Source organism: Malus domestica, chromosome 06, assembly GCF_042453785.1.
Source record: "Malus domestica chromosome 06, GDT2T_hap1".
NCBI lineage: Eukaryota > Viridiplantae > Streptophyta > Magnoliopsida > Rosales > Rosaceae > Malus > Malus domestica.
This window is the reverse complement of record NC_091666.1, coordinates 32,063,766-32,079,640: the sequence shown is the minus strand read 5'-3', so window position 1 is coordinate 32,079,640 and position 15,875 is coordinate 32,063,766. Positions and strand designations below refer to the sequence as shown.

Sequence of the window (15,875 nt, the reverse complement as noted above, 5' to 3'; positions counted from 1 at the left end):
ATTGAATACCTCATTAGATTATATTCGTTTGAAATGACTTTTTTTGGTTATCGGATATATTCAGCAATGTGCTTTTTACACTTCTTCCTTCAGCTTCAACATGTCTATAATGGCTAAGGGCTCGTTTGGCTATCAAACTCTATAAAGCGCTTTTATTCACCAGCAATTTTTGTCTGTAGCACTATTCAGTGGTGCTTTTACAAAGCTGCAGTTTGTTGTTTGGTAGATAACAAAATAAGTGCTTTTGCACTATACAAAAGTACTTTCGATAAAAAGATGAACCTTCATTGCAATATGGCTTCTTTTCTTCTCCACCCCATATATATATGTATATATATGCTCATGTATGAACTCTGGTCTGGAGAACATGTACAAAACAGTCTATTTGATTCACAAAAACCTCACCAAATGTGCATAAAAGTAGACATTTTATCGTAGCTCTTCCTATACTTGGCCTGAAATGAGCCGAGGCTTGCTAACTGGATATCTCTGCCCTCTGCGCCGCCTAGTTACCTCTCCCCAACAAATTAGACTTCTTCTCTCCTCTTTTCCGAATTGACTTGTGCCACCAATCTGCTTCAACAGTGATTCCAAAGTATTCTCAGTTACAGTGGACGGAGAAATGCTGGACCTTCTCCTCCCCCTCGCCAACCCAAGTTTAGCTGCGCATCTAAACGACCTTGTTTTACCAGAAGACCCAATTAACTTTTCTATTGTCTGAAGATCTTCAGTCACCTCATGCCTTGACAAAGAAGCAAGATTTGGGAGAATTTCGCTCTGGAAATCCTTCTGCTGCCTTCCCCTCCTTTTCCGGCCTTTCCTTGGCTGACCTGGTAATAAAGTGGTACTAGTTTCTTCCTTATTGTGGCAATTACTTCTACAGCAGCAGCACTCTTCCACTTTTGTCTCAGTTAAATTCAATGACATGACCTCAAAGTAGTCCATCCCATCAGGTAGAAGCTCCTCGCTGATAACCACTCTACCCTCGTTCTCTTGACCACCTACAACTGAAGAAGCTATCCCAGCAAACCAACATAGGGAGGCACATGAAGTTTCAAGTGGCTTGTCCGTGGTGCTTACGATACAAGTATGAAGCTTGGATGATGAAATGGAAACCAAAGATTCTGCTGCAGTACTGTCAACTTGGTTTTCATCAAATTCTAGTATCGGCAGAGGACACACATTGTTTCCCGGATCTTCCTGTCCTGACAATCGAAAAGGTGTCTCCACTTGATTTTGATCAGATTCTCCTACTGGCGGAAAACGCTCATTGTTTTCCGGATCATTCTGTCCTGGCAACAGAAAAGGTGTCTCAACTTGATTTTCATCTGATTCTCCTCTCGGTGGAGAACACTCCTTGTTTTCTGGACTTGCAGGTGCCTCCAAAAGAATTCCAGTTGAGAGAGAGTCCGTTGGTGAAAACTCATCTCCAGTTACGGACGAGTTCAGGTCAATTTGAAATCCAAAATCTTTCCTAGCAAATTCATTCTCTACTGCCTGTTCTGTAAGTTCAATTTCTGGGTCAAGCACAGATTCGCAAGCTGCGTTTAAATCAAGTACCACAGCTTTTCTTCTTTTCTTGACTTCTTCAGGTGGGTTCAGAATGGAATTGGAGGGGTGGCCAGTAGAGTCGCGAATTATTTTACTTGAGGAATCACTTGCATCCACCTGGGTTGAATTATCACATCCTTTGTCAGTTTTACCATTATGGTTCCACCTATGCCAAGGCAACCCCTCACTAGAAGCTTCGAGCTTTTCTGATTCAGTTGTTGCTTGGAAACTCTGGGAAACTGCAGCATCCAGAGAACAACCAGTAGGTACACAATTCAAGTTAATATCCTTACAAGACTTGACACTTGCAGAATCCAACACGTCTTTTGTAACGCCATGGTGTTCAATCCCTATATTGTCATTAGTCCGGATCAGATTATCTAAACTGATGTGTGGTCGGTGGACCTCTGAATTCTTGGATTCCAACTGGGAGCCATTGCTAAAGTTATCATCAAGAGAAAAGGCACTACCATGTTTTGTGCTAGATCTCAAATCATGTTTCAACTGTAACCTGTCACCATTGATCCCAGGCCTTATTGTCGACGATTTAGAACTATTACCTAATTGTATGGGGGTGTTAAAACAAGGGAGTGCTTGAACTGCTATTGGGAACCGTGCAAAGTCGTGTATGGGTTTTCTTAAAGCAGCAATGCATGAGGCCCCTGAATTTTCCATCTCACCCTGAGGAATATGTTGATATGGCGTGCACAAGGAAGAAGCTCTGCTTGGTCCAGATTGGCTATAACTTCCTGGCTTCTGTAGACCAAAAAGTGTTCTTCCACTCCATGAATTCTGGTTACTCTGATGAAAGGGTGGAGGTTCAGCTGCCTTAAGCTCTTCATGTAATAAACTAGATAAAGGATAAAATTGATCTGCATGAGAACCTTGAGGAAAAGAATCCAAGGTTCTTTTCCTTTTCCCTGAAAGATAAACACTTCCATTATAAGAACATTTCCGGTGATTATAGCTATTCAAGTTGACCACAAATTATTGTAGCATTAGAACTAATTGTAAAGTATACTTATAAGAGATGCAGTTCTTTAAAAACATAATGAAGAAACTTGAGCTTTGTTTCCACCTTGCAATAAAATTCTTACCAGCTTCATAAATGGATGACCACTCTTGTTTCCTTTTTCTCTCTTGCAGTAGAACATTTGAGAAAACTTCAAAATCCTGTCTTTTCCGGGTGTCTTGGATAAGTTCCTTAGATAAAAACTGACGGCCTGGTGTAGGAGATGTTCCTTTCTCAAGCTTATACACATAATTTAAGTCAAATGAATCTTTTTCTAATGATGCAGAAGTTGAGGTATCATCTTCAGAACCAAGAAATTGTTTTGCATCACCATTACACAAAACCTCTGGAAATCTTTTCAAACGAGAACTTGATACTTCAGGTGCTTCAGAAACCTTTCCATCTACTAAGAATCCTTCTCCTTCATCATCAATGTATGCATCGGCTGGAAGTTCGAGATCAAAGTTCTTCTGAAATTTCTTGCATTTGGATTCCAACAATTCACAGTCTCCCGAACGGCCTTCAGTTTGAGTAGGATAAGAGCATGTCTGTATGTTCCTCCCTCGAACAAAACATGAAGGTGACTCTATACTTTCAGCAGCTGACACAGAGATTTGACTACATGCAGGGTTTACCAAAGGCAAGGAAGGGGCGTGAAGTGTTTTTTGAACATAAACAGATGATTTCTGAGACAAAGCAGTAGTCAACCATGAAGCCTCCGTCTTCAGCTGATGTTTCTCAAATTCATTCCTTCTTATTCCATCCATTAATTCCCTTTGTCTTCCATAAAGCAGATGGAGGTCCTGAATCTGGATGGACAGAAGACATTTCGGGCACCTTTTAGTTTTTAAGGACTTCCATAAAAATTTGGGAATGCCAAAGATAGTCTGGCCAGAATGAATAAACCAACTGAAGCAAAAACCAAAACAATCAAAATCCTTGTAAAACAAAGGATAGCAGCATGGTTTTTAATTTTATTGCCGCAACTCCAGTTATCGTTAATGAACCACACTGAAGAATTAACAAGTGGTCGAAACAAAAATTGTTGTAGAAAGTGTTATGACAAAATCATTTGAATGTACTAAGCTCAATGAAACTCAAATGCTGCATATTATTCTTGACGTGAATGGTTGACTATACCTGATTCCTAAGTATTGTGTCTTGCTTGAGCATTGTCTGCTTTAATGACTCCTTGTAGTACTCGAAATGCTGCTCTGGAGATAAGTTATGATCCTTTTTACTGTCGTTAGCAATTAAGTTATGATTCCCTGCGGCGTAATATCCTGGGAAATAGTTGTTGCACTGGACATTTGCCCCCATTTGCAGAAAATCTGCATGTAGCGAAGCAGAGTTTACTGGTTAACACAATAAAGTATAACCGAGCTCAAGCGCTATCAGTTCCATCATAAAGAAAACATGCAATGTACAGAAAGCTGAATGTGGTTAGTCTGCATTGTATAGATGAATTGACGAAATTTAAAAGGAACCAACCAAGACAAGCCAACATTTAAAACCGTTAGGCTACAACGATCCCCTGTAGGGGAGTCAATATGAAATCATTTAGCTCGTCAAGAAGCGATTTGAGAGAAAACACAATGCAAGTTAAAGTATGTGTCTGCATTTGGAGAAAAAGGGGAATAAGGAAAATGTCATCTCTCTACGAAGATCGAAAGTTGCATCTTTGAAGCGATTCGCTAACTCAGAAATCACAAAAACACAGTAAAAGCCGCCAGATAAGTAAAAGTGGAAACTACACTAAAAACATAGAACAAACTCAGAATCACACACACAGTAACTTTTATTCATTTCACTAGTCAGGAACACAAAAGATACTTTCCCTTATCCAGATCTTCTTCAACTTGTATATACTCAAATGGTGGAAAGATGAATATAAAAGTCAGAGTAAAATATATCCCAAAATTCCAGGGGAACTCAGAAATCAAAGCTTCAAAAGGCAAAAGACATCAGAATAATTTAAAAAAAAAAAAAAACCCAGAGAACACTGAACCCAGAAACACAAATTACTAAAACAAAATCAATACAAAAAAATCTTTTGGCAAAATGTGGTTAAAAATTCCATCCTTTTGGTTTCCCAGTTCATGGATGCATATTTTACAGATCAAACATATGAAAATATAAAAATTAGCAAAGAAACAGAACAAAAAAGGAAAATACAACAAATCCATCAAAGGAAACACCTTTACTAATCAAAAGAATTAAAGGAATCACCTTTACCATTAAAAACATCAATAAATAAATAAATAAATAAAACCCACCTGAAATTTGATGCATAGTTTCTAATCCAGCTCCTCCTTAAAAACCCATCAAGGAATCAGTCATTCCAGGACTCTGGATTCCTCTGCTGCAGAAAACACAGCAAAACAAGAACAACCCATGAATCAGGAATCAGAATAACACAGAACCCCAACAGAGCTCGAACATAAATAAATGTATAGGCATTTTGGAAATACCATGAAAAAAAAAGCATAAAACGATGAGGCTTCGGATCCGCTGGGCCATTTTCTCTAAGAAGATTTTAGAGAGAGAAAGAAGGGGAGAGAGAGAGAGAGAGGGGGGGGGAGAAATAGCAGATAAGAAAAATCCACAGAAAACAACGAAACTTACATGAGAAGAGATATGAGAGTTGTCCACACCCAACAAAGTCTCTCCCTTTCTCAATTTTCTTGTGTTTGTTTTTGGATTTTTGAGCAAGTGGGTTGGCATTGTCTTATGAGGCTCTAGATTCTCTCACCATTTCTGTTCCCGGAAAAGAAGAACCAAAAAAAACCATATATTTAATATTTATCTTCAAAAGTATTTGGGATTCAATAAGACAAACACTCCACCAGCACTCTGCAAACCGGATTTTACTGCAACCAGCAGACACACAACCACTTATTAGTTTTTAGACTATTATTTTCCTAATTTAATTAAGAATTTAATACAAGTTTTTATTTTTTCATTAGTTATGAATGGGTAGTACTTAGGTTTAAGACACGTTTGCAAGTGTTTTTAAAAGCATTTTTGGCAAAATTTTAACCAAAAATACTTTCAAACAAATTCTTAGACTTTAGACCACATATCTTTAATCACATACAATAATAATGTGACACATATCCTCTTGTTTTGTGATAAGACGATATTCACTATCCTAACTATGGGAAGGAGAATTTGAACTCGATTGCGAGAGGCAGACATATTATTCTAGTCAACTAGACTATCTCATGTCTATAAATATTCTATCTTGTTATAAAAAAAAAACAATGAACATGCTATTAATTGCTATCAGGCAGACACATGTGTTGCACTATAACTGACTAATTCTATTGGGTAAGAAGACACGATTCTAAATTTGTCAGGTATCAAGTATGATCCGTTAGCAGTGGGCGCGTAGAAATTTCCGGATAACAAGGAAAACTCTCGTGACTCATTTTTATGTTGGATGTTAGCTTTCAAAATAAACTTGTATCTTATTTATTTGTAATAAGAAAATTTCTGAATCGAAAGAGGTCGTAAATAGTGAAAGAGAAGAAATGGAAATAAGATCAACTATTTTTCTGTAATTCCTATGTTTTGAGGAATTGCATTAAGAATTGTTCGTGGAATCAACATATTTTTTAAAGGCTCGTTGATCCCGTTTCATTTGCAAAGGAGACTCTCTCAAAAGTGTTTTGTTGAAAATATAGTTTATTTTTTTTCACAAGTAAGGTAAAAACTGAGATTGCTAAGAAGATTCTTTCAAAATTAGGATTCTCCATGTACTCTCTATTACCTCGTATTTGTTGCACAATACTTTATAATATAAACACGTAAATTTTTATAATAAAATCATACGCATGAAATTTTTATAATAATTATGAATTTAATTGGGAAGTGCATAGGTCTCACCGTGTAATTATGTTCTGCCTTGAAACTGTGATTAGTGTGATTTGCCTTGAAACTGTGATTAGTGTTAATACATGAACCAAGATACTTTTTGGTGCCAACAAAGGCAAATTTGTATTCAGGGTCTTTGTCATGTTTGTATTTCTTTCCACACATCTGTTTACATGTATCTCTAAATACTATTTTAATTTTCTGACAAAAAAAAAAGTTTTAATTTATTAAACTCAAAAGTAGAAAATAAACGTAAGTATATAACGGGAAGAAACGAATGTGCAGAGATCATTCTCACTTGTGTTTGTGTGAGTAGTTTTGATTTTTTATTTTCAAATTATGTTGCCAAATATGACAATCTAATCAATCAAATCATGGAGAGGTTTTTTAATGTATCAGAAATACAGCTCAGTACATCAAATGTCATAATATAAATGTTTGGATACTTAAAAATAAATTTCAACTTTTATGGAGTAGGATTCTCTCCCATTCTCTCCCCTCCTCTCACACTTTTTATTTTGTCTTTCTCTTTCTATATAAGACATTGACGTGACTTAATTATGACGGTTCAAATAAGAAGGGAGTGGAGAAAGAAAAAATACAAGGAGAGAATCCTACTCCTATTTTTATTATGACATTTGTGTGTGTACTGGGCCCAAACTGAAAAATTTATTGTAACGATGATTGTTTAGTAATGGTAATGACCAATTCCTTGAGGGCGATAAATTTTTAGTTTGCTTAAAAGAGGGGTGAACACTACATATCATTATATTAGTGGAGAAAAATTTTATTTTTCAAATGTCATTTCACTTGTATAATGACTGAAAATGATCCTCGTTTTGGGGATTATAGGAATTTTATGATTGTGACCGTTTATCGTACTTCGTGCGGTCAAAAATCATTTCATAATTTAAAATTTAAAATTAAATATAAATAGTACGTAACGAAAACTAACCCATAATGTACGGTAAATGATCACGATCACGGGATCCCTATGATCCCCATGAAAATGGATCCTTTTCCGTATAATGACATATGGAGGCACATTGAAAATCTGTGCTCGAGGAACAACTGACACGGCAAAGATGTAATTATAACTTTAATAAATTAGTTACAAGGTTTCATCTCATGAAAAAACTTCAAATCAAAGAAATAAACACTAATTAAAATATGCAATAAAAAATTGTAAAATATGTAACATAAAAATTGTAATAAACAATAATTAGGTTCCATTTTGAAAGAGCTACATGACATTGACAATGGGAATAATCAAGCACTAAATACTTTACTTTAAATGCTCATTGGAAAATTGTTTGTTTGAAGTCAAGATTCTTCGAAATTGGTCAATATGATATCACCAACTTGTACGCAAAGAAGCTATAATACCCCCTCCTCGTGACAAAAAGTGACAAAGCATTTGTAAAACTAAGGTTCTAAAAGTGGCTTAGTGTCTAGGCGTTTTGGCCGACAGGAGACTAGCCTAAGCGTCTCAGTGGGCAGAGTCTAGCGTTTAGACGGTTTTGTATAGAGAGACTTAGTGCGATGACAAGTGCCTTCGCCCATGAGCGGTAGGTCTCGGGTTCGAGACTTGGGAGCAGCCTCTCCATAAATTGGAGTAAGGCTAGCCGACATTCACCTCTCCCAGACCTTACTAAAAGCGAGAGCCTTGTGCACGGGGTACTAGTTAAATTTATTATATAACATATAAATATTTAAGTATGCTTAAAAATACATAATTATATATGCGATACATAAATTACAAAATAAAATAATATATAGATTATAAAGTATTAAAAAATAATATTAAACAAGTTTCTTGTAATTTATTAAAATATAAAATACAAAATGAAAGTCTTCTATTTGTTGTCTAAGTGAAAGTCACGATATAGGCGGGTCTAGGTAGGTTAGGTGGGTGCTCTTTCTTAATTTCAAATGCCTAGAGATTAATTAGGGCAAATTTTTTAAAACAATGTGTAAAACTTGTGGATAAATTTTAAACCTAAATGAGTTGACATTTCTTTATTTTAAATTATGACAATGGGATAATCTTTTTCAAACGAAGCAACTTGCAGCTCAAGCAGTTAAAAATATTTATTTAGGTTCGAAGTTCAATTTTATTCAGTTCTCTTCTCTCTATTGTCGCTTGTAGCAAATAAACGTACCAAATAGCTATATCTTTTTTATGATTAATAGGTGGTGGTCCTCTAATTTCCAACCCAAAACATATTTATTTTAGTTTTATTTTTCTTCATCATCTTGTCCATGATTCATTTCATGAACCATAGCTACGGAAATGAATCGCCTTTTTGAAAATAACAAAACTTATGAGCCTAAATTGTAAATAAACTACAATTGAGGTGGGGGTGGAGAAAAAAGAATCTTCCGTATAAATTGGTTCAGCATGTACGCATTGCGGCGAAAATTCTGTGGTGGGCCCCTTATGCTGTCATCCTTTTCTTTATATGATTTTTCTCCGTCCAATCCCGATGTTGACGTTCTGGGGCCTCGATCTTCCAATTTTATTTTACTATTTTTTTTCGGAATTAGATCCTCTCCTGACCACAAGCTCAAAAGCCTCCTCACCAGCGCACGTGGTCAATCCAACGGTTACAAACAGAAGATTCATCTAAAAGTTATAATAATTGTAGTTGTTAGATCAAAATCCAACGGCCCTCCTGAGCTTGTAGAGGATCCAATTCCATTTTTTTCTTGAAGAATATTTGACTATTCAAAGATAAGTAGAAACTTTTATTCAAATTTCACAAAATTGTTCGTTGTCAATTTATAGAATTTCGTGTTTATAATCAGAACCAATCATATTATAAAATACCCTATAAAGATCGCATCAGTAAAAAATTAATTAAAACTAAGGTCATTAAGTCATCAAATTGTTTAAAAACAAATGAACGATATTGGTAAAAGCGTTACGAACCGTCTATGTATTTGCTACAATAGATTGACTAAACGACCTTAGTTTTAATATTTTTTTGCACAGATGATCTTTACAGTGTGATTTATAATATGAACGGTTCTGATCATAAGTACAAAAATTGTGATTAAAACACTAAGAGTTTTGAGTATGAGTTTCTACTTATCTTTGAGTAGTCAAGGATTGTTATTTATTCTTACAACATAATTACAAAATTACCCTTTGATTTTGCTAATTTACTACATTGTCCCTCTTTGGATGTCACTTTCCCGGGTCTCACTTTCATATGTCTGCCGTGAAGATTAAAATAGTATTTTCAAACCAAAAGCAATCTCATATTTTTGTCTTTTGATTTTGGAAGTTGCTGCTGACATTATCAATATTCATCCTCCGTTCTTAATATGTTGAAAATTAAAGGAGTATAAAATGTTTCGAAGCGTCAATAATAATTTTCTCTTTTTTTATGGCTGGAAAAGTTATAGTAGCTCAACTTGTCAACGTAAAAGAATACTTGTTTGTAGTGGCGGATGCATTGAGGGGCAGAGGGGTTAGCTGACCTCCCGAATTTTGATGAACATTCATAGATACTGTGGGTGCTGACTCTCTGAACTTCAATAAATGTCTATGAATACCTTGGGTGTTGCCATTTTGAAGATTAGAGTTGGCTTCATACATGCCCTCGAACTGTTTGATAAAATATCTGAAAAAAGAGTGAATGAAATGGTGATTTCAGTAAATAACAAAGCATCATCATTCTTCGACAAACATATTAATGAGATGCAATGATATCAAACATTGTTAGCATGTTCAATATAAGTGTGTTTATTTGTTAAGCATTTATATGGGAGCAGCCTTGGAATATGTTAGTTACCCTCACAAATGAAGCATTAAAAGATGTGCAGTATGCCTTTCCAAATAACATTAGATCTACCAAGACTCAATGAAATGACAATATGCATGTCATTTCTAGTAAAAAAAATTGTGCGCCGCAAGGGCTATTCTTACTGATCCCCCTAATATTATTTCCTAGATCCGCCACTATTTGTTTGGATAGATAATGCAAAAGAAAGTTGTACGCAAATATTTGAGTAGTAAGTAAAAAATAGGTTTTTTTAGTTAAAATAGTATCTGAAATTAGTATAATTCATTACTTTGGTCTCTATGAATGAAAATCGATAGGATCATTCCCTGGGTGTGTCCATCAAAAATTATTTTGACTCGTCAATGAAAATTTGTCAATATCCTTGTTAAATGGAGGGGTTTGTTTGACAAAAATACATTAGAAATATGGTCATGTGGTCGTTCACGTGACAATTTAACGAGGATATTGATAGATTTCTCACAGAATGACCAAAATGATTTACAGTTGACATACTCAAGGATCATATCTATGGATTTTAATTATTATGAACCAAAGTAAGAATTTATGTTCTCAAAGACATTTTTAACTAAAAAACCTAAAAATATGTTGGATTTGCAGCTTTGTATCTCTTTGGAGAAGGCCCAAGACTTGTCATATTGGGCTTTTCTTGAACACTTTATCACTCAAATTAATTTTCCTTCTGTTTTTGCACTTTTTTTTACAATCCTTTTCTTTTACACTTACATTTTAATTTTGAATTTGAAGCTTTGTATCTCTTTGGATAAGAAAGTAATCAAACGATAACCCCACCACATCGGAGAACCTTTTAGTAAGAGCACCGCTCAATCAGACTTGTGCGACCACCAAATAACAAGCTCCCACATCACCACAAATGAGGTCAATAATAGGTTTGGAAGAACCAACATACAACGTGAGTGAGCAAGGCGGCATGAAGTGGGACTAGCTACCCTAATCTTTCCCCCACCAGGCACTAACTTTGTTGGCTAAAGTTTTCATCAGCCCTCTGGCTTTCAATGATCACAACTTGGTGATGGTAGACAACCCTTTTGATTAGAGTACTAGGAAGATGGCCAATGGCCTATATTTTTGCTCCACTTTTGATGATTGGCTTTGGCTCTTGCCAAATAGAGAGGCTTACTTACACCAAGTACATTATTATAATGGTGTTTTAAATTAATAATGCACAGTTATATGAGAAAACACATGACATTACGTTATTGGTTTCAAATACCGTCACAACAATAGAAATTGATTAAAATTTAACCCCACCACACACTAACTACTTCGGATAAGATCATTATCTCCCTCTGTTTTCACTAATCACACCATGGTAGACATATCCATGTGATCATAAGCTAGCCTAACCTATATAATATTTCCTCCACTTTGAACGGTTGGCCCTTATCAAAAGGCATAGAGGACCCCAAGAAGGACCAATTTTGTCAAGTTGCACCAACACCCCGTTTGGCTAAAGAAGGAAATCGCAAACATATTGAAAAATATAGAATTTCTAGCTTGCTAATTGTTATGCTAAACTTAAAAGTAATGGCCTAGATTAAATACATCGTCTTTGCACTGCAGATTATTAACCCTAACAAAGGTATATAATAACAATCAAACGAAATGACGACTACAATGTCCAACTGGTCCACCTGGCACACTAGGGTTTAAAGTCCTGCTTAACAGACTACAATGTCCAATTGGTCCACTTAGCACACTTGGGTTTAAAGCCCTGCTTAGTAGACGTGGCTTTAGTTAAGTTGACTAGATTAGTGTGCTTTACTCTTTGCACTTAAATTCGCTCTCTACGTAATTTAAACAAGTTTAGTGTAGAATATCGCTTGTATAAAGGTCGTACTCAGTGCACAAGGCTCCCGCTTTACGCAGGGTCTGGGAGAGGTGAATGTCGGCTAGTCTTACCCCCATTTATGGAGAGGCTGCTCCCAAGTCTCGAACCTGAGACCTACCGCTCATGGGCGAAGGCACTTGCCATCGCACCAAGTGCGACCTCTTAGAATATCGCTTGTATAAAAATAAAAAAAAGTCATGCGTAGATATATTATTAAGAAGGATTAGGAAGTAAATTCCTCTCTAAACAAAACTTTGATCGTAATTGACATGATCAACTTAAGAAAAAATAAGCAGCATGAGTCCAAACATATAGAGGTGGTTCTTAATTTTGAGCTTATAGCTAGTTGGTGGAAGCTGTTGTTTGATTCGTAACGGGGTATTTTCTTGCATTCTTGACAATCTTGGTGAGAGCTGCTTGTCCCAGATCAAGTCCGCAGACGTCGGCGAGTTGAATCAGGTAGAGCAGAACATCAGAGAGCTCCTCTTCCAAATGCTCTTTCTCATCAGAAGTCCAGTTAGGCAGCCCTCTTGCAACTTCACCCTTCCACTGGAAAATTTCAGACAGTTCTCCAACCTCTCCCACCTGCACAAACACATGCCATATGTAAGTTCTTTTATCTTCTTGATAAGACCATATTCTAAACTACTATAATCTATATGCAGCCGACAAACTCATTTCTCTACCTGGCCAGCTGTCATAACTCACGTCTCACATGAGAAAATAAATACGTGCATATAAGAACGTAAGTAAATTGATAAGATGGTAAATGGGTGAGAGAGATTACTAGTGCTAGAAGGAGATTTCTGGGGCTGTGATATTCTTCCCATCCTCTTACTTGAGCAAACTCAGCAAGCCTATCACTGAGTTCTTGAAGTGAAACATCCTTATGGCCATTTCTTGTAAGCTCATGAGAACTCCCCATTTCTCTTCTAATAAATCTTCCTAGCTATCCTCTACGCTTTGTCATGGAGCACAACCAAATTTAAAGAAAATTGGGGGGGGGGGGGGGGGGGGGAGCGAGAGAGAGAGAGAGAGAGAGAGAGATTTTAAAAGCACAATTTGGTATAGTGGATGGGGCACTTCAGTGTTCCCCTCGATACGGTAATCATTTCAGGGTAGGGACAAAACATGTCTCAATCTTATCATCCATGACATGAAATCACTCATTTCTCACCTGCAAATTTTTATCTATGGATAATATTACGGGAAGCAATTGATCCAAATCACTTGGCTCACTAACTATGAGACAAAATCTAAGATGACAATCGGAAAGTATCTCTTTCATCACGCTATCTCTTTCATCACGCTATGTGATAAGATATATTAATATTGTGTCAAATGATGAGAGAGATTAAAATTGCAATTACGAAAATGTATCTTTCATCACGTGACAAGTGAAATACTGATCTAGGGATGCAATTACAAAGCATCTCATTCATTACGTTATGCGATGAAATGTATTAATATTGTGTCAAGTGATGAGAGAGACTCAAAACTGTAATAACACAAATATCTCTTTCATCACGTAACGAGTGAAATACTGATCTAAAGATACACCCTAGTTTGCACACAAGAATCCACTGACCTATGGCAATCTTTAGATTTGTTCCTTGACATTTTGGATTTATCTAGTCTCAAATCCTTAGATTTGTTCCTTGAAAATTTGGATTTATCTCCACCAAGTACAATATTGGTAAGTTTTACTAGCTTGTTTCTTTAGATTTCATAAGAATCACAAAAGATTTGGTTTCTCACTCTTTTATGGAATCAACACAAACACACCATTGCTTATGTTTGCTTGTATGAATCCAAAAATTGCGATTCGAGTGTGGACGATTTCCGACATAAGTATCGGAACTTTAAAGACATGTTTAGACAAAAAATTTCATTTCATTTGTCACGCTACACTAGCATGGAAATTGAGTCTAAGTTGAAAACAATACACCTAGCAAAGCTATTGCCACTGCAGAAAAAAAGTGTAAAAGTTAAAAAAAAAAACTTTTTTCTTGCATATGCTTTAAGCGTTGGTGCCCACCTAGGTGCCTTCCGACTTGTGCTAACTTTTGCTACACTAACTAAACTTCAGTTCCTAGGAGGTGCCTCCAAAGGTGTCGCCATCGCTGTCTGTAAAATCCAATAGGGTGGAATGAACTAGTGGTAGCTTTGGGACTGTCATTTTCTGATTCATGTTTCCACAAGTGCTTTTGTAGAAGCAGCTTTACTAGTTTCCTTCCTGGTGATGATTGATCAGATGATGCACACAATGCAGCTAGAGGATTAAGATGAATCTGTATTCCTCAATTTTCGATCTCCCACTTGAGGTCACAGTTGGTATTAGAGCTTGATGGTAGGTAACTTAATATGACGCTAACTGCTCTTCTGACCCACTTCAAAATACAGATTTTTAAGATTCTTATCTATATGAAATGGAATTTTGAAAAATTTGAATACATGTTTAGCGGCTAATCCATATGCACTTAACAAGCAGAGTGAATGTAAAGCCTTTGTTACCATTTAGGCAGTGGCAGAGTCAAAATTTTAGCCTAGAAGGACCCAAAAGTCTCAATCCGAAATACTCTATTGATCTTGCAAAATTTACTTTGCTGTGTGGTGAGCAACCGACTACCGTCGTGTAGGTCTAGTATGGTGTCGTCATCATCATCCTCTTTCTTAAACCTAAACCTCAAGCCTCTTTGATTTTCTTTCTCCCTCCTCCTCAAAGTTCACAAAGCAACGGATTGCCTGAACTCCATAAGAGCCACCAACCTCAAATCAAACCCGATGAAAGAAATTAAAGTAAAAAGTCAAATCTGGGCCCTGAGCCTATGAAAAAACTTTGAAAATCATAAGCATAACACCAAACTTGTATGCATGAAAAAAAAAATGTCAAAATGTGCCTGAGAACATTTTGATCCCTTCATGGCTACGCCTCTGCACTTAGGTTGGTTTAAGGTTCAATATTTAAGGGCACTTAAATGAATTTTTAATAAGAAAATAATATTTGTGTTATATTTATCGGTTACATTACCCAATAATAGTTGGACCGAAGGTAATAAATATGAAAAAGTAAGAATGCAAATGTTTCATCCAACTGTAAAATAAAGTTGTTGAGTATTTGGTAAATATTTTATTTTTTATTTTGTTGTAAAAGTTCTTTTAACAAAAAAAAATGGTCTCTGAGTATTTAGTAAACTTTAATATAAATTGATGTGCGACAAAAAAAATATAAATTGATGTGAATATGTTAAATGACTAAAGATGATACGATATTTAATGTGATATAATAATTGTCAAAGAGAATAATGTATGGGCAATTATTGTAATTTTGTAAAATATGTGAGGGTTTACTTATCCTTTAAATTTTTTTATTAAATGAGCACTAATTACTATGCTTTGAAAAAAAAAACATTTTTTTAGAAGCATGTAGACATTGCTTTTGCTTTTTTATGTTTTTTTTTATTGTCATTGACAACAATTTTTTTTTTTTAAATTGTTTTACCAAAAACACTTGATGTTCTAAATTTTTTAATAAGCTATTTTTTTTTAATCACCACAATCTCAAACCAGCCTTAAATTTCACGCCCTATCACACCTCTATATGAAACTTTGAGGAAAGAAATAATAAAAAAACTATGAGGAAAGAGACGGTGAGTTGTATAAGGGTGCGTTTGTTGCACCACATAATCTTGGACTGGACTAATTTCAGAGATTAAGTAGGATAAGAATAATGAAGTGTTTGGTTTAGTAAAAAAGGTCGTACCCAGTGCACAAG

The 15,875-nt window shown here is 35.7% G+C and overlaps 2 protein-coding genes across 7 annotated transcripts; both read right to left on the bottom strand.

The window, feature by feature from the left end:
* Positions 1–124: 124 nt before the first annotated feature.
* LOC103437859 (uncharacterized) lies at positions 125–5,408 on the bottom strand. Of its 6 annotated transcripts, none has more exons than XM_008376365.4 (5): positions 5,189–5,408; positions 4,840–4,925; positions 3,704–3,894; positions 2,649–3,372; positions 125–2,471 (listed from the first exon to the last, which is right to left on the bottom strand). In XM_008376365.4, the coding sequence occupies exons 2-5, from the start codon at positions 4,853–4,855 to the stop codon at positions 445–447; spliced, it is 2,958 nt and encodes a 985-aa protein (XP_008374587.1). In that variant the 5' UTR covers positions 4,856–4,925; positions 5,189–5,408; the 3' UTR covers positions 125–444. The 6 variants fall into 6 exon arrangements, with proteins under 6 accessions (XP_008374587.1, XP_008374588.1, XP_008374589.1 ...); XM_008376366.4 differs by having other exon boundaries at positions 5,035–5,328; XM_008376367.4 differs by having other exon boundaries at positions 4,840–4,922; positions 5,189–5,328.
* A 6,877-nt stretch (positions 5,409–12,285) lies between these two features.
* On the bottom strand, positions 12,286–13,176 carry LOC103437858 (uncharacterized). The gene is made up of 2 exons (XM_008376364.4): positions 12,888–13,176; positions 12,286–12,685 (listed from the first exon to the last, which is right to left on the bottom strand). Exons 1-2 carry the CDS (start codon positions 13,023–13,025, stop codon positions 12,443–12,445), a joined length of 381 nt encoding a protein of 126 aa, XP_008374586.1. The 5' UTR covers positions 13,026–13,176; the 3' UTR covers positions 12,286–12,442.
* Between the last annotated feature and the right edge of the window lie 2,699 nt (positions 13,177–15,875).

Bases quoted from the DNA above. Each gene is read 5' to 3' on its own strand.
- LOC103437858 (XM_008376364.4), bottom strand. From the start codon at position 13,025: ATGGGGAGTTCTCATGAGCTTACAAGAAATGGCCATAAGGATGTTTCA. The intron at 12,686-12,887 runs GTAATCTCTCTC...GTGTTTGTGCAG, and splicing joins GAAATCTCCTTCTAGCACTA to GTGGGAGAGGTTGGAGAACT.
- LOC103437859 (XM_008376365.4), bottom strand. The intron at 3,373-3,703 runs GTATAGTCAACC...CTGTCCATCCAG, and splicing joins ACACAATACTTAGGAATCAG to ATTCAGGACCTCCATCTGCT. The intron at 2,472-2,648 runs GTAAGAATTTTA...TTTATCTTTCAG, and splicing joins GTCATCCATTTATGAAGCTG to GGAAAAGGAAAAGAACCTTG.